The sequence below is a fragment of the Ambystoma mexicanum genome, chromosome 1p, assembly GCF_040938575.1.
Source record: "Ambystoma mexicanum isolate Mex_15411 chromosome 1p, UKY_AmexF1_1, whole genome shotgun sequence".
Taxonomy (NCBI): domain Eukaryota; kingdom Metazoa; phylum Chordata; class Amphibia; order Caudata; family Ambystomatidae; genus Ambystoma; species Ambystoma mexicanum.
In genome coordinates this window covers 1,140,785,222-1,140,804,098 of record NC_090921.1, presented here as the reverse complement: position 1 = coordinate 1,140,804,098, position 18,877 = coordinate 1,140,785,222, and the positions used below count along the sequence as shown (strand labels likewise).

The window sequence follows — 18,877 nt, the reverse complement described above, 5'->3', positions numbered from 1 at the left end:
TAATGATGGTCTTGGAGGAGTGGAAGGATGCCAAGAAGACCTCCCATCTAGTGCCACCCCTAATGGGAGAGGAGGAAAAAGTAGAGAGAACAGACCATAGGAGGGGTCCATAAATCTGGAGAGGGAACGACAAAGAGGATGTTGGTAAGAGTCTGTCTGGAGGAAGCACTGGTGTCGATATCAGTGATAGGAGGCCCGGGTTGGAGACCAGGATGTCCCTCTTGAACTTCTTCCTTCTAGAATTAGTGAGAGGGATACACTAGGAGATAGAGTATCAGTTAGAGAAGATAGGAGAGATGGAGAGCACCATAGAGTGTGTTAGGAGGAGGAGGGAGCACAAGCTGGCAGGTCCAGGATGCACAGGAACAATCAGAGGGGGGTCAGGTAACTAACCAGTAACGGGTACCCCCAATAGGAGGGGGGGGGGGTTCTTGAGAAGTCCTAGAAGTGGGAGAGAGCTAAAGGACACAGAAGACAGCAAACAGTTACACAGTTACACAGTTAAGGGGGGGGGCTGGAGAGTGGGCGAGAGCCGAAGGGCACAGATCACAGCAAACAGTTACACATTTAAGGGGGGGCTTCCTAGAGAGTGGGTGAGAGCCTAAGGGCACAGACCACAGCAAACAGTTACAAGTTACACGGTTCAGGGAGTGAGGGGGACCCATACAAAGAAGAGGGGCTAAAGGCAACAGATCAAGCAAAACAGAAACAGTTACAAGTTACACAGTTCAGGGAGTGAGGGGGACCCATACAAAGAAGAGGGGCTAAAGGCAACAGATCAAGCAAAACAGTAACACAAATGGGGGGCTAGGGAGTGGCCGAGGACCACAGTGCACAGAAACCACAAAGAGGGGACCTGGAAAAAGACAGGAAAGACAAGAAACACAAAGTACGGCTAACTGCTGGAAGGGGAGAGGCAAAGATTGCGCAGGGAACAGCGTACGTTAAGTCAGACGGTAGGTGGAAGTATACGCAAAGGACATGAAGTTTGGTGGAGAGCAGTAATAGCTGCTCTCCCTCCCCACACCTTTCTTACTTTATGGAAGCAGATGGTAGACAACTGCGTTGCGCGATTGTACTGAGCGCTGCTATTCCTTTGCCCCCAAATACCTGTGTTGCAGAACACTATGGCCTTGTCCTGCAAGGGCTTTGCTACAGAGGGTATGATCCTGAGTTTTTAAAGGATTGGCTGCATGGACGTAGGTGCAATGTTATTATGTGTCAACGGGCAGTGTCTCCTTGCCACCTGCGTCGCACAACACAGTGGCCTTGTCCTGCGAGGTCTTTGCCGCAGAGGGTCCGATCCTCGTTTCTTAAAGGTGTGGATGCATGGATGTAGCCACAATGTTTCACGTGTCGACGGGCAGCGTCTCCTGCGAACCTGCATCACACAACACTGTGGCCTTGTTGTTAGGTAGAATTCTCAAACACTGTGCTAATTCCCTTCACCTTAGAGACCCCCAGCAACTTTGCTGGATTTTGGGGAGTTGATTTTTTTACCTGGATAGAGTCTGACCCTTTTTCTTACTCTCTCATGTGTTTTAAAATGTGTTTTACTCTTGTGTTTTCCTTGGTTATGGAGTTTTAGACAACTCTATAGGCATCATCTTTTAATGTGTGTCACACAGCACCCTTAGGGCAGTGGCACAGGGAAACCTTTTTCAGGCTTTCCCAAGGTTTTAGTACCTTCTCTGGGATAAACTACTGTTTCCCAGAGTAAGTAAAGTGAAATTGACTTTACTAGTCTCTATAAATTCCTAGACCCGGCACACCCTATCTTACAATAGAGTGCTGGAGGGGTTACTTAGTATCCCCTGTGTCTAGATACTCACGTAGCAGTCAAATGCTACCCTTTCCTCTTGAAATGGCTGGTGGCAGTGGTTTTACAACAAACTACCATGATTTTTCCCGACCGCGAACACCGGTAGCGTAAAATCGCGGGACCCATGTTTTTCAAGATGGCGTCTGAGCCCCCTTTGTTTAAACAGGTCCCGGTCTTCTTTTTTCACCATTTCTTTGTGGAAAGGTCCTTCTACAGTTTTGCTCTGCGTGCCAAACCAGATTTGGTTCCTTTGTTCATTCGCATTTGGCCTCTGTCACATGAGACCACCAAATCTTTCCAAAAGGAAAACTGAACTGCTAGTGGACGGTTGCTTTATGATATGATATGATAATGCGTTTAATATCCAGAAGTTTCTAAGCGCCGACCCGGGGATCGAACCCATTGTGCTCTGTGTCGTCTTGCTTCTAAGGCGAGCACGTTGCCCCTGAGCTATACTCCCGAGACTGGCATGGGCTAGGAGCAATCCTAACATCGCTTGAAGTCCCAGAAAGTCAAGACAACCAACCCTAACCTTGCAAGGGAAAACTCTTGCAGTAGTGTCAACGTTTAAACATCTAGGAGTTCTAGTAAACCGCTCAAAATCAGAAACAGAGTGGCAGGACTATTTAGAAACAAAGACACAATCTCTAGCCTGTCAAGGAAAATACCTACATTCCAAATTTGGTAAATTCTATTTTAAACCCATTGTTGCTTTTTACAAACGAAAGTAGTACTGAGCCTGATATATGGAAGTGAAACGATGATAAATCTCCCCATGACGATCTGGCAAAAACTTGAAGCTAAGTTTTGGAGGTAAATGTTGATGCTTCCGTCATCTTTTCTCATGCCAAGAATCAGTTACGAAGTAGCAACACAATCACTGGTGTCGATGTTGTTGTGGAAACAAATCGACTTATATCGGAAAGTGATGAATGACGAGGAAATCCCATCAATTGAAATTCTGCAGAAAAAAGAAAACGCCATATTTACCAACGCACTGACGGCATAGAAATCCGAAATGGAAAAGACACTAATACAAGAAGATATACCACTAGAAAATGTTACTAAACCGCCCCAGTATGCCCAACGTAAGATTCAACAAAATGATTGGATTAAGAAACTTGCTGAAAAGGCAAAGTACTACTGGAAATCTTCTTTTTTGCGCAGAGACGAGAGCACTAAATCAGCTTCCTACATATATTGTATTGTTTCCCAACAAGGTGATCAGAGATATGTACTTAAGAATGCGTCTAAATATTCTGCCGACCAGATCCAGACTGGCAAAAATTAAACAACTGCCTTCATCCTTACAATACTGCAGGTTTTGCAACAGGAGGGAATCCATAGAAACAATTCACCTTATCAACATGGAGAGTCCTGCATTTGTAGAAAAGAAAATTCTCTTCAGACACCTTTTTAAGATATCTTCAAAACAAATGGACCCACAGACGAGGTGGGAAAAGATACTCTTAGGAAAGGATAAGAAACTCATATTCACCATAATCCAGTTTTGGTCAAATATAATGAAGGAAACTGAATAGCAAAGAGATTAGGTCTGAGTATAATGTTTGCCGTCATGAGGCTCTAAGAGATGTTTGAAAGTATATTGAAATGAAAAAAGTGTACTAAACCAATGAAAAGTTTAATAAGTAAACTATAACATTTTAAATAAAAAAATGTAAAATAAATCTCCATCCTCTACCTACTGCAGCCAAATATGCCCAGGTACAGCCTCACAGGTCCAGCAACAGCCTACTGCAAAAAGGTACTGCGCTTATATCCGACATGCTTCCTCGTGTCCACCGATACTGATTTATATGGCAGGTATAGCATCGTGTGTGAGAATAGTCTTTTCTAAATGCAAGCTTAAAGGCCCAGATACTTCCATCACACGAAAAAGGCAGCTTGCCTTGCTTGTGTTGGTACTGCCACTCTAACCCAGGTATAGTCTCAAATGACAGTTACAGACATCATAGGCTAATTACATCTGTGAAGGATTGCCATCTAGCAAGAGTGTAGAAGCCCTGGCATTTTTTATTTTTATTACATTAATACAAAAATGTGTTCAATTCCATCTCAGAAAGGGTAACCAGCTGTTCATATTCCCCTTTCAAGGCAAAAGCATAGTGTACACCTGTGCCCTGATAGGTCAGTAGTCTGATCTACTGCATCTACTCTACCAGTGGCACAGAGCAGGTTCAGAGGACACAGGTGGCCATTTGACAGCCAAGTCACAGTGACAGCGCATTTAAGATATGCACCCCTGTTCCCAAAATTACATAACTATGAGAATGCTATCCTGGTGGCACGTTAAGATGAAAATTTAGCTAGACGTGAGTTTGAGCCTAGGGCCATATGAAAGGCACCTTTGATTCTAAGCAGCAAATAGGATGATTAATGTGAGAAGTAGGACTTTGAATTACAACAGGGTAGAGTCTGGGGTCTGGAAGTGGGCCTTGGAGCTTCCTAATTGTGTGGCGATGATAGTCCTTCAGTTCGAGTTGAGTCTAATTTCTTTGGATTCTCAATTGGAGTGGATGATCTTGATGTTATACAGGAAGCTCTTGGCGTCCCAATTAGGGTCTTTATATTTTGATCTTAATGACGTTATGAGGTGCTCAACACCTGGCCTGTTGATGAATTTTAAGAAACCAGGGGATCAGGTGCTGGGCAGTTGTGATCTTTCGGTGGATGACCTTATTTCAAATGCTGTGTTCGTTAAAAACACTTGTTCAACTGTGATTGGATGATCACAATATCTTAAATGAGATCGTCAAATTTATATAAGAGTTTGAGCCCTTTCGATAAGCCTTTGGGGGAAAAATTCCAAAGTACATAAAGAAGTTTGCTAATGGTTACTGGCACCAACAGTTCCGAATATATAGATTAAACCTGCTTCTCATGGGGGAAATCCGTTCAATCAGGTTGTCTCCCTTTGGGGGATACAAGTGTATCTCACTTATGTAACAACAACGAGGGGGTACAGACTAGGGAACATACTTTGGTGGCTTGTCCTTCATTGCAGACTCAGCGAACGCTATGTTTAGGCCAACTAGCCCATAATTCAGATTATTTTGTAGCGGTGGACTTTTTTTGTTGAGTTTCTTGTGTTGAGGAAACTGTGGTAACCATCGTTGTGGTCAAGCTCCTGCATTGTGCAGGATTGATTCGAATAAGGTGCTGATAATGATGTATCCACACAGGTATGGATGTAAAATGAAATAATGCCAAATTATTTAGGTTGTTTTTTAATGTGTTTTACTGAATCTTTGTTGTCCTCTCCTTTTTCTTATGTAATTGAAGTTTGAGATTGTTTCAATCATTCAGGATTGTAATTATTGGTTGTTATTATTTTTATGAAGAACTGTAATTGTTCATTTTTTGTGTATGGTTGCGTATGAACAACCAAATCACAATTTAAAAAAAAGAAGTATCTTTCAAATCTAGTTATTGCCATATGAAGCCAGAACTGTTACTAAGTTCCAGTTTTCTTACCTCTCATTCAGAGTTGAACTTGTGTAAAAAGAACCTGGAGGTTTTTGGACAGTTCAGTGCCCCTGAAAGGCCAGTAGCACTGGGCAAGTACCAGTTTAGTGACATCTACTCCTGTTATGCCAATGTGGTTCGTCCTGGTACACAGATGGCAGAGTCAGCAGCCAGATTTGAGCTTTTCGTTGGCACACCAGATGGGTCCTAGATGCGCTAGAGAGAGGAGTTTCAGAGTTGGGGTGTCAATCATGAGAAGCATGAACTCATTCTGTGTGGTCCTACTCAGCGCAACTAACTGCAGTTTTCCCTTGGAAGATCTAAGGGTACTAGATGAAGTGTTGTGTAAGCTTGGAGAATGTAAATTGGGTTTTGTGTTTAAGATCTTGGTGGCACTAAGCATAGCTGCCACCGTGAGCCAAGGCAAAGCTCTCAGCCTAGGGCAGAGATGGTCTCGCTTTTAGTCCCCATCACAAGGCGGCTGTTAGGGAGAATTCTCCAGAATGGCGAATTTCCCTTACCTACTGAGTCCCTCTGCAGCTTTGCTGGATTTCTAGAATTTTTTTCACCTGGTAAGAGTGTGAGCCTTTTTTCCCACTCTTACATGTGTTGTACATTTTATTGTGTTCATGGACTGTGGAGCCTCACCTACTCCATAGGCATCATCTTGTTACTCTGTGTTACACAGCACCTTCAGTGCAGTGACACAGGGTTGTCTTTTTCAGACTTCCCACTGAAACTCCATTTTTCTGGGACTGACTACTGTCTCCCAGAAACATGTAAAGTTGCCATTGACTTTATTAGTCTTTTTAAAATCACAGACCCAGTAAAAATATCTTACATAGAGTACTGGAAAGGGTTAATAGTTATCCCTTTTTGTCTGTCTCTCATGGAACATTATTTCGTTCCACTTTCTTTAAGATTTGGCTAGTGTCAGTGGTATATACACCATTTTTCCTACCGCTGTCTATTTAAATACTCTTGGTACTGTTTTAGGCTAAGTAGGTAGCCTCGAACTATAAACCCGCTGGACCCCTTTTATTTGATTTCGGTTCCGGCTGGGTTTATTCACCATTTCTTTTTGTAAAGCTCTTTCTCGTGTTTTACTCTGTGCGCCAAACCAGGTTTGGTTCCTTTGTTCGCCGTCCTTTGGCGGGCTTCTGCACAGAAGCCCTCCTTAGGCACCTGAATGTCTGAGGGGGACAGGATGTGAGGGAGGGGCTTGAGACTCCCTGCACAGGGTCTCCTTGGAGACCCATATCGCACTCTGTATGATTGGCTGTGGTGTCTGTCCCGGCGGGACAGCCACCCTGCTGTGTGATTGACAGCCAGGCTGTGTGAATGGGGGAAAACTGCATAAAAAGCAGGTCTCTTGGGCTTGGAAGTCAGAGTTGCCACTGGAACGAGAGAACCGAAGAGAAGCTGACAGAAGAGGACCTCTACCACGACTGAACCTCCCAGTGAAGCCCTGCTGCGGGTCCGAATCTTCAAACTTCGATGGCAGGGAAGATCTACAAGGAATCTTCTCCCCTTGAGCTGGTGGGATCAACCAATTCGCCAAACTGCAAGCCAGGTCTCCTTCCGCTGGTCGAATTTAGTGTGCGCAGCTACAGTGAACCGGATAGCCAGGAGGATCAGACCCTGCTTGGGTTTTAAGGAGCGCACCTTTTATTCGTCGCTTTGCTCCGCTGCTGGTTTCTTCCCTGAGCAGTGCAGGACCCTCCAGTCTTCCTCCTTCTTGTCAGTTTGACAGTCGCTTCAGGAACTGTGAGCCTGCAGGGTCTGCCAGGAACGTCTGCCTCAGCTACAGCATTCTTCTGCTCTAAAGGTACTGTGCTAATCCGGTTGTTCGTTTCGTCCAACCGTAGTGAAAGTGTTTGAAATCTTTCGCCAAACCGAGGGCTTGTCCTTCTCTCTTCTTTAAAGTAACCTTTCTTCCGACCAAGTTCATTTCAAACACTTGTCAAAGACTTAACCGCGAACTACTCGGAACTGTGTAATCCTCTGCAAAGACTCCTTTGACTTTGGCTCCGCCCCCCCTTGATTTGATCTCCTCACCATAGTTGCCTTTTCTAGATTGCCCTGCTTACTTACTTGTTGGTTCTGCTTAATATTTGTCTAACTTTGTCTTTCCCTCCCTTTTAAATTGCTGGAGTGCCATTTTGCTCACACTTCATTTTGAGCTTAACTTGTCCAGAATCTATTGGGTGGTGTGTAGTGTATTAAGAGTGTGATTTTCTGATACTTTTACTTAGTGACTTGTTTTTATAAATGATGTGTAAATAAATGTATATTCTTTTACTCAGAAACCTTGAGTCAGTGTTTGCTTGAACCTTAGTAAATTGCTTTCCTTTGTGTAACTATTGATACTGCTCACTTTGCTCTTGAGATAAGTCTGGCTGCTCAGCCACCTCTACCACTTTACTATGTAGAACAGGCTTGTACCAAAGGTGAATTTGTACTGTCACTTTTAGTCTTAATTATGTGTGGTGTTCCCAAAGGGTACTGCATATGATTCTGCCTAACAGCGGCCTCGCAATTCTGCACTTGATGTCAACGCTTTGACAGAAAGTCTACCATACTAATGGTGTCTGATCTCGTGATCTAGCTCTCAATACATGAATGTGGTGTTATGGTGGTTCTTTGGACATGGGTAAAAAATGTGCACTTTACTTAGAAAATGAATGTGATGCAATTTGTTTTTTTACACCAACTTTGTCACTTTATTAAAGAGACACAGGGGATACTGGCATTATTTTGTTTGCCAACCTGCCTGGTGGAGGAGCCCACATTGATTCAGCAGAACTGGTTGAAGCACAAATCAAGGAAGACAGTGTCCTTTGTGCCTTCATAAATCCGACGAAAATGGGGTTTTAGAGAGAGAGTGAGCACCCATGAACCATTTGAATGCCCTTAGGGCGTATATGTGCACGTTTCTCAGTGTTATATGTTTCCACAAGCCTTCCTAATTTGGGATGGGTCTGACAGGAAGTCCTGTCCCCCCACATTTTATTTTGCCCCCGCCGTCTAACCCCTTTGGCATTGGGGACTCAAAAGCTATTGATAGGGGATGGTGCCCTTTCCCATCAAAGAAGACGTGCAGGGATTAACTGGACTATCACCTAAATGTGGACTATCAGGAACCATCAAAGTTTAAGGCACACAGCGGCCTTCCCCCCATGTCCTTCCACTGTTCAGTCCTGCATTGCCCTATGTCATTTGTTGTCCATATTGTGGTGTCAACACTTGCAGACAGTGGGACTGGTCTTTGAGCAGTGTGCCATCCTTGGCTGCCAAGGGGAGATTAGATGTATCAGAATATTGCTAACTGCACTGTTAGACACACCAGGCGCATTACTGCTAATTTAGTTTACCTGCACTGGGACCCACATTGAGCGCTGCTACATTCCTTATGCTTTTCCCAGTCGACTCTGAACCCTGCATGGTAATGGACCTATGTGTTGGACAACATTGGTCAGGCCTTGGTGTTGTTGTGACATGTGATCGACATTGTTATCTCTGTTAGCCCTGATAGCCAATTCGTGGGAACCTCTCCCTAAATACATGAACGCCTGTTTGAAATGGCCCAGTCTCAAAGAAGGGCCTTACCATGCATAGAGTGCTGCCAAGTGTCCACCCACTCGACTGTTCATTTGCCTTTTACATAAGTAGCTTTATTGTCTTTGTTTAAAACAAGCATTTTTTTCATTTGGTTTTCCACATCATGTAAATTGGAGGAAACAAATAGGGCTTTCCAGTCTACTGAAGTTAAATATATTTGTATTAATATGGTTTCATACAATTGAAGAACTCAGCAAGCTAATACAGTATTCTGCTTCCTCTTTGTCAGAGCTGATCGGGGCTGTCTCGGGCATTTCAGTCCCACCAGAGGTCCAGGAAGGGGATGCTACAGTGACATTGACTTGTCAGATCACAGCGGGCACAGGAACTGTGACCTGGACCAAAAATGGACAGGTCATCATGAAGGACTCCAGGTACATTGTGGTGGACAAAACCCTGACGATCACTAAGCCCAGCAGGACCGACGCAGGGTTTTTCGTCTGTAACATCTCCAATCCATTCGACAGTGGTTCTGCGAGTCTCAATCTCACTGTGAACTGTAAGTGACGTCAAGCCTTTTGTACTTCGTGAATTCCACTTTGATTCTCAATGGCCTGAGACCCTTTTATAACTAAAGGAGGCTGCTGGTCAAAATATTGTTCGCATTTGTCATAATTGCTGCTCTTTACGACACAGACTTTGTCACAAAAATGTATCACTTTACTAAGCATGTTCTTTCTTTATAAATCTTGAAATAATAGTTTCTCAGAAGCATGTCACAGATCTCTATGGAACACATATGTTACAATTATTTTGTAAGATAATCAATTTTTAACCCTGGTTTGAACGAGCCAACCATTCCCTTGCAGTTACATGTCCCATCAATCTCTCTCTCTCTCTCGCATTCTCTCTTTCTTTCTCTCTCTCTCTCTCTCTCTCTCTCTCTCTCTCACTCTCTCTCTCTCTCTTTCTCTCTCACTCTCTCCCCCTCTCTCTCTTTGTCTCTCTCATTATCTCTCTGTCCCCCCTTCCAAGATCCATCTTTAATGTGTTTAATTTTCCATTTAATGTGAATAATTGCCCTTCTTAAATGTAAATATGAGGCCGAAAAAGAAATGTAAGCAAAGGTCTCTATTTCAAAAATACACTGCTGCTTACCTGTGTTCTAACATGGTGGACATAGGACCACCTGCCTTGGAAAGTTCTATGTGACCTTTTGGCTTTAGTCAAACAGAAGAACACTTGCCACCCCGGGAAACAAAGAGACATGGTACTGCCCGTGGGAACTACATAAATGGAACAGGCCACCTAAACTGAAGGGAGAGGGAACTCAGACATTGAGCCATGAGGGGTCTGCTTCCTCTGACAGAGCCTCAGGCACAGTGACGCCTGCCAGGTGCTGGGGCTTTTGCTGCTTTCCCCAACTCCATGGAAAAAAACATTCTGGGCACTTAGAAATCAAGAAAAGAACACGCCGCCTGAAATCTGTGATGCTCATTTGAGCCAGAAGGTGTTCCATCACAAAGGTGTAGAGCCTGTATGACTCGGGCTCCTCCAGTCAAGTCCACGAATCCTCTGGCACAGGAAAATCATCCAGGTCTCCTCATATTGTTCTCCGACTGCACCTCATGTCAGGGGCAGCTATCTATTCAGCAGAGGCTATTGCCTGGATGAATTCCTTTCTATCCCAACGCGTCGCAAAGATCGTTTCGAGCAATGCCCATTTGCCGGATTAACTACTTAAATGCGGAGTGCCACAAGGTGCATGTCTGTCCCCCTCTCTGTTTAATGTCTTTTGCCACCCTCTATGTGACCTTTTGGAAGGTCTGGGAGTGCATTTCACTAATTATGCTAATGACACTCAGCTCGTTTTTGGGTTGAGTGGTAATTACATAAAGGACTCTGAAAGATACAGAACTTGATGACCAATGATGGCATGTGCTTGAATGCCACCAAAACCGAGCTCATGCCATTGGGTTCGTCCCAAGCCAGAGCAAAATTGGACAGCCAGTAGACAGGATTCATCATTGAAAAACATCCTATCAAGCTAGTTGGCAATGTTAAAACCTTGGGCATCACGTTTGAATCATCCTTGAACCTTAATGCCCATATTACCAATGTTTGGAATAAAGCCCAATACTTTCTTAGACTCCTGAGATTAATAAAGCCGTATGTCTCAGAGACCAATTGTGCTACCTTGGTACGCACCCTCATAACACCTAGGATAGACTATTGTAACACGCTTATGGTCAGAGCAAGTACAAATGAATTAAGACGCCTGCAGGTGCTTCAAAATGACGCCGTCCCCATTGTCACAAATGTACCCAAGCATGAACCTATCTCTACTCAACTCATAGAAAGCATCTACATTGGCTTCCGGTGGAAGCATGTATTCAGTTTAAGGCAATGACATTGATTCATAAATGTTTTTATGGCCAAGCACCCGGTTACCTGAAAGCAGATCTAAATATCCACTGTTCAGGAAGAACCACTAGATCCAGTAACGGGGCATACCTGTTGGCCCCTAGCAGCAAAAGAGCAAGAGGCATGGGTAGGTCCTTTGCTGTTCAAACAACTAAGAGATGGAATAAACTCCCTAAAAACCTGCGTGTGGATGAAAATCTGCTGAGTTTTAGAAAAAAATTTAAAACTCTCCTCTTTGAATGATGTTTCAGTGGTACTTCTCTCCTCGTCACCCCCTCACTGTTCTGTTTGCTCTCTCTTCTTTCCATATCTTTTCTGCGCCCTGATGGCTGTGGGCTCCGGTGCATAACAAATGTGCTGGGCTAAGATCATCATAGATGATATGATAGGTTATTTATAACATGCTTAATAACCAGAGGTTTCAAAGCGTGGACCCGGGGATCGAACCTGTGTTGCTCCGTGTCGTCTTGCTTCCAAGGCAAGCACGTTGCCCCTGAGCTATCCTCCCGAAGCAGATGGTTATTTTCTTTCCCCCTTGGTGCCACAGTAAGCGAGGGTGACTGTGCCTCAGGGAGGGATGGTTGTCTGTCCACTTCCAAGCCACACTTCTGCTGTGGATGAAGCGGATGTTCTTGTCTTTGGTCTGTCACTCAACAGTGGAACAAATAAGATGGTCCTCTGGTCTCCCATCCCAGGTCTATGAAGGGAGCAGTCTGAGAGCCGTAGGCGGCACCACCCATGGGTTTCTTTTTCTAGAGTACTCTATGCATGAAAGACAAAGAAACTCCCCCACATTTCCACAAGCCCACTAGCCTTATTGTGAAGAATTCGACCATCCGCACGGTGGCTATGCGCTCGCCTGGGCTTTTTGGAAATTTTAAAGGAAATTGAATGATGGTAGATCAATGTGTGAGGCTAATCTGCAAACATTTTCCTATGCACAATGCACAACATACACATAGACCCATGAACTCTGGGTGAACACAGCCCACCGGCGGAGTCCCCCCTCTGATATTTAGTTGGGATCTGTAAGGAACTCATGGTGGCAACAGTAAAGACAGACACAAGTGATCACAGTTCAAGGGTGTTTATTGAACTGTATAGGTAGGTTGTAAAAACGCCTAATCTAAACCAAAAACTAAGATTGGAGCAAGCTACGACCATCAAACAATAATAAGGCAGTCCTAGTGGCGTCTTGTCAAATAAAAGGGCCTATACTAAAAAAGCCTATTGCCAATCCTTAACGCTAAATACAAAAAGAAATGTGGGATAATGTTCTTAAGAACAAAGGAAGTGTTCATAAATGATAAGTCAGGATGCAATACTTGGGGCCTCCCTTCCCCACGTTTTTAGCACAGGATAAGGTAGGCCTTTGGAGCACAGCACACGTTCGAGCATTCCCAGCACTTGCTAACAGTTCCGATCTAAGAAATCACGGCCTTTGGTGGTTAAGTCTCTTTTCTACAAAAGGTCTCCTTCCGCCGTGGGCCTGATGTATTCGAAATTATAAACAGAAAGTATTTCTTTGCTTGCTCGTTGGGTGATGCAATTAGTGTCTGGCGCGACACCCATTTCACTTCAATATTTTGGCATACTACTGCATTTTGTGCTACTACGCTTCTCACTCTGCCATTATTTCATTGTACCCCATCGATATATTTACCTCTTCACACTATATAACAAAAACCTGTACTGAATGGAGAATTTGCTGATAACCTGCTGTATCTTAACTAGTAATCTGCTCCGCAGACTTGCTTACCATGTATGCTGTTTCCCACTAAATAACCATCTTTCATCACTCAATAGCACCCCACTCTGTGACAAAAAAAACAAAAAACGTTTGTGTTAAGTAAAGCAGTAATTGTCATTAACTTACCGCTTATGTATGGCAACATGCGCAGCATTTGCACACTGTCGCATTATCAATATATCTAGCTAACGGACTCCTCACTAAGGGAATCCATTTGATTTGTAACGCTCCTACAATTTGATCACTTGTTTGCCTACTGCCTGTATATGTGTATTTACATCACTATACCAACTTGATTGTTTGCTTGCATACAAGTTCTCTATCTCAAAATTATTACATGGCTGCACAGTTGTATCCTATTCCAATCGAGCATTTGTTGTATAAGGTACATCTAGCCCATTCATTGTACTGCATATCTTGATGCACTGCTTGTGCCGTTTACCCAATTGAGCAATCTGTTTGCATATGGTGCATTTTACCGAATTGCTTGCATAAACTGCATTTAGCCTAATAGCACCGCATATCGTTTCCTGCTTGCACACAACCTTTTTGAGTTGAATGAACCGATCATGCACTCTTCAACGATCCCCTATACCTCAGGCCTACCACCCTCAGTCTAGATGATCACTATCTACTCTGTACTAATCAGTTGAAGTCAGCCATGCCATCAAGCTACAACCTTCATTTTAATTTGCCTATTCAGCTTGATTTTGTCCACTTTGTCCACTTTGGTACTCTCCTTAGCCACTCATCCTTTGACACTTGTGATGGACCCCCACATCAACCCCAGAGTGTCCTACACTCGTCTGTCTATGGCATCTAGTCTCCCGCCATCAGCCCTTATGCTGCCATCTAGATTCATACTGAACCCAACCTCTCACAAAGGTTACTACCTATATGCATACATACCAATCCAAAAGCCCAATACATGACCAAAGCATCTCCCTACGACACTGCAGTACCACCTTACGCAACCACTCCCTTCTACAAATTCAACGACCAGCCACCTCCACTAACCATACCAACACCACTAACTTCTTCCCCGTGCACACTCCACTGCAGTTACATGCAAACCTTGCTACTACATCCCATGCATCCGAGCACAGCCCAAAGTCGCCTAAAGGGAAACAGGACAATATGTCGCCTATATTCAAAGCTAGTCTCATTAATGCCAGATCCCTACATGCACACACACTAGATATCACTGACTTTATAACATTTCATGACCTTGACTTTGTTGCTATCACTGAGATCTGGCTCCATAGAGCCTCAGGACCATCTCTCGCCCTAGCAATCCCAGACAGCTGTTCCATTATCCAAACTGACAGAGATGATAACCTATCTGAAGGAGGATGCATTTGCTTTCATTTATAAAACGGCACTAGGACTAAAAGTTAATAACCAACCCATGCCGTCAGCAGAACTATTAACTATCAGACTACCCACTTCACCTACATCCACTATCACACTCCACCCCATCTACCGTCCACCAGGACCGACCACCATCTTCAAAAATGATATCTCACACTTTTTGTCTTCTAACACCAAAACAACTCACAAGTCATCATTGTGGGAGACTTCAACTTAGGTTTCCAAGATACAAAAGACCCTAAAGCCTGTGCCTTTAAGGAGACTATAACTGAACTAGGCTTCACACATGCATAACAGAACCTACACATAATAAAGGGAGAACCTTAGATTGGTTAGCCGACTTAAATTCTAACATCGATATCTTATCCAACACCCCATGCGCTTGGACCGACCACCACTTAATCTCATTCACCATTAAAGAATCCTTGACACTCAATCTACAAAATCAAGCACCAGCCATGATGACTAGAAATAAAAGTAATCTGACCATTGAGAAACTTATTCGATTACTTCAACCGATCATCACGACCCCCTCAGATCCCATGGCTTTAGTCGACATGTACAATTACACTATCCTCAAGGCTATTAACACACTAGCGCCACTTAAACTACGCAAATCCAAACCCTGTGCACATCTCAATACTTGGTACCTTCGAGACATTATGGAAGTGCACCCCATCCCAAGCAAACAAGATCAATTTCACTGCAGCTTCCTTCAACTACAAGGTTGCCATAGTCCAAGCTAAAAAAGATAATGACCGCATAACTAAAGTCTACCACTAAGGAACTCGTCAACATTTTGAAAGAGTTAGAATAACCCGCCCCACCGCCTGATACCTGCATCAAAGATACTCAGTGGTGCACTAATATCCACAATGCACTCCAAGACAAAGGCGGTCATTACCAGTTTGGATGCAGCCATGGCGCTATTAGCGCCATGGCTGCCTCCAAACCTGGGTCCGGTCTGGCAGAATGGGGACTTACCTGGTCATTCCGACCTTGGAGGACCCGGTAAATCCCCATTCTGTAGACCATTCCCCATTCCCATTTGAGCCCCCATAGGGCTCAATGGGAATGGGGAAGGTGCTAATAACGGGCCCACAAATAGCGGGCCCGTTATTAGCGCCCTGGTCCCTTAGCGGGACCCGCAAAGGACGTGTGGTGAGACCACACGTCCTTTGCGGGTCCCGCTAAGGGACCTCGGAATTGGGCGCTACGGGTTTACCGGCACCGGCATCATTACCAGTGACCGTTAACCCTTACCGCCCAACGCGGAATGAGGCCCAAAATCACCATGCTCCAAAACAAAATAGAAACTAAAAAAACTCTTATTACTAATGCTAAGCCCACTCAGCACCTACCATCCTCTAGCAGGGATGTGCAGCCCCAATTTAACTTCATACCCCTCTCCATTACAGTACAGAAGTGGAGAATATCATTATAAAACTTAAACCGTATAACTGTCAAGGAGACACATATCCAGCTCCGCTTATCAAGGAGGCAGTGAAGGAACTAGCCCCCTTCATTACATCTGTCATTAACATCTCATTCAAAGCAAGCATAGTACCTAACAATCTGAAAGACGCCTGGGTCCTCCCGCTTCTAAAAAAAAACATCCTTAGACCCTAACAATCCATAAAACTATAGACCCATTACGACGGTACCTTTTCTGTTAAAAATATTGGACCGAGCAGCCTACTTGCAGATACTGCAATATAGGTCTGAGACAATCAGGATTTAGACCCAGACATGTGACTGAAACAGCGCTGATCGACCTAAAGACTCAAATTCAGACTCTGAAAGATAAGGGAAAACTGCCCTTGCTTCTTCTACTCAACTTATCAACGGCATTTGACCTGGTGAACCATACCATTTTGTGTAAACACCTCTCATCTGCTGCACACTTCTCTAACCAAGCTAACGCATGGATTGAGTCCTTCCTCAATAACAGATCCATAAGGGTCTTTGCGCCCTCAGCCTCTGCTACACCTATGCTAGTTACCTGTGGGGACCCTCAGGGATCCTGTGTGTCTCCTACTCTCTATAATGTGTTCACCAAGCCACTTTTTGATGATCCTGACTATTTGGATGTCACTTACACTAACTATGCGGATGACACCCAGATACTCATTCCCATCACTGGTGATTACACTGTAGACAGTAGGACTCTCAATGACGTTTACCTCATTATACAAGCCTGGATGGCGAAGCATGAGCTCTGTCTTAACGATTATAAGACAGATCTGCTCCTCCTGGGTTCACCTGCCAATCTAAACAAACTAGACACGTCATTCACGTCCTTTAATATGACAGCAATATAATTAAAGTCTCCAAAGTTGTGCAAACACTGGGAATTTATATTGACTCTGCACTACCCTTAACAAGACAAACCAATGCTATGGCCTCCTCTTCTGCCTAGACATGCAAGCTCATAACTGTCTGCTGTCCTTACCTGACTACAGTTAAGTGCATCACTATAGCAAGAGCCTTAGTCCTCTCTAAGCGCTCTGAACATTTCAAAGAAACATCACATCTCGGAAACCAGACACTCAATAAACTAGCTTAACATTAAGCAAAGGATATCCCTCAAAACATTGTCCCTCACACATAAGTGCTTATCTAACCAGGCACCCATCTACGTATCCAATACTATCACCCGCCACACCTCAACACGGCCTACTAGAACAGCCCAGACGCACTGCGTCAACATCCCACACTTCAAGCAACAAAGAGCAGGCTGCAAAGAAATGGAATGCCCTCTCGCTATCACTAAGAGAGGAACCTTCTTACCACTTATTCCGGAAAAAGGTCAAAGTGTGGCTCCATGAGCAAGACCTTATCTCGTCTGCATAACTATGTAAAGACGTATGTAAATTCCTGCAAAGTATATATGTAACTTTTATTGTTTATAACTCCTATGTATTATTCTGCTGCATTCCATGCTCTGTATATGTTGTAACATGTAAGCATAGCGTCCAGATGCACCTGGGTGTGGCGCGCTCTACAAATAAATAAACTAAACTAAACTAAACCCCTGGGTCGCCCTCTTCCGGGCTCTGACCCTTCTCGATTGTTAGCCTCCCTCCGGCAGGTTCACTATGGCTTTTAACTGTCTTCTTTATATCATTCACAAACATTAACGTCTTTTTAAAGAGTTCATTGTGGACATTGCTCGACCGGGTTCACTCTTGTCAACACACTGTATTTCGGGACTTTAGACCTTGCCCCCTTTTATCGGCATCCCTCTTTCGGGTTTACTCTTGCCAATCTTGTCGACTGTGTCTTTCTCATTCAACTTTCACAATGCAGAATTCACTTCCCTTAGCTTCACAATCATCTGTCGGTCAAAGACTTTCGACTGTACAGAGGATTTTACAAGACCCTTGTATGACCACTTTGACCCCTTTCTAGCCTTTCCCAAGGCCTTCTGGTTATAGTAGTTTCAACAATCGGGTAATTTCCCAGAGTTTCCTGAGTGAGAACCCACGTGGTACCGGACTCCTCTGTTGCTGGTTTCCCCCCTTTTCTACTTAATAGCTCTTCTACTGGTTCACAGTTCAATTAGCCGTTTTTCTACTTTTCGTTCGACACAGTTTGGTTTCTTATCGACTCTCCCCTCCACTCACCGGCTTTCTTTCTCCTCTGAGTCAAGGTTTGTTCCATGGAGACAAGCGTCTCTCCTCGGCTTGGTTATCAGCAGAGGCTCTCGTGTACTGTTGACATTTACTGCAACACACGCTGGCTATTGTTTGCGGTCTTACGATTCCTTCCGCTAAGGATTCACAGGCCTTGTTCGGAATGGGCTTGGTTGCTTCTCTTCTTGTCACCCTCTCGGTATGCGCCGTCTTTCTCCTCCTCTTTAACTGCCTTGCTGCGTTAGCTCTCACATTGTGTGGTCTGCCTTGCTCGTATTGCGTTCTTGTGCTCCACCTTTTATCCGTATGGGGAAGGGAAAAGGCAGTCAGGTCTTTGTGGTTTTCGTCAAGTGCCTGACTTTGCCTGACCCTGGTGTTGGTACATGTCAGGTAAATGGCTCGAGTGTTATTCCATTGTCTTTCATAATGTGTCAAGTGTTCACGTCGGAAAAGGGGGGTAAAGTGTTTGTGTATCATACGTGGAAGGTTGGGGAAAAGTGGTCATGAGAAGGGGGACACTGCATCTCACCTGTCGGTGTCCCACTGCCACTCCCCAAGAACTCCCTATCCAGGTGATCCTCCCTCACCTGTCCACCCCCAGGAACTGGACCCAATAGCGATGGCCACATCCTGGCCACCTGGATGACAGAACCCTGGGGACTAGTCAGGGAGACACCTTCAGGTTTCTCACAGATCTGACAGGTGGAGTATCTGATGCATCTCCAGAAGGGGGAGGGCCAAACCTTACCCCTGGCATGGCCAGCCTAATTAGCTAACAAAGTCTCCATGGATCCACCCTGTCCTTGTGTTGAGCCCTGTAGATGGTGG

General features: G+C 44.4%; 1 protein-coding gene across 3 annotated transcripts in view; it reads left to right on the top strand.

The window, feature by feature from the left end:
- Positions 1–18,877, top strand: part of VSIG10L (V-set and immunoglobulin domain containing 10 like) — a 427,245-nt gene that overhangs the window by 82,880 nt on the left and 325,488 nt on the right. For all 3 annotated transcript variants that reach the window (XR_011260177.1, XM_069604794.1, XM_069604795.1), the window contains exon 3: positions 9,159–9,428. Coding sequence is in view for 2 of the 3 variants with exons in the window: in XM_069604794.1 (XP_069460895.1) it covers positions 9,159–9,428 (270 nt within the window). In the remaining variant the exon portion in view is untranslated. The remainder of the gene's footprint in view (positions 1–9,158; positions 9,429–18,877) is intronic.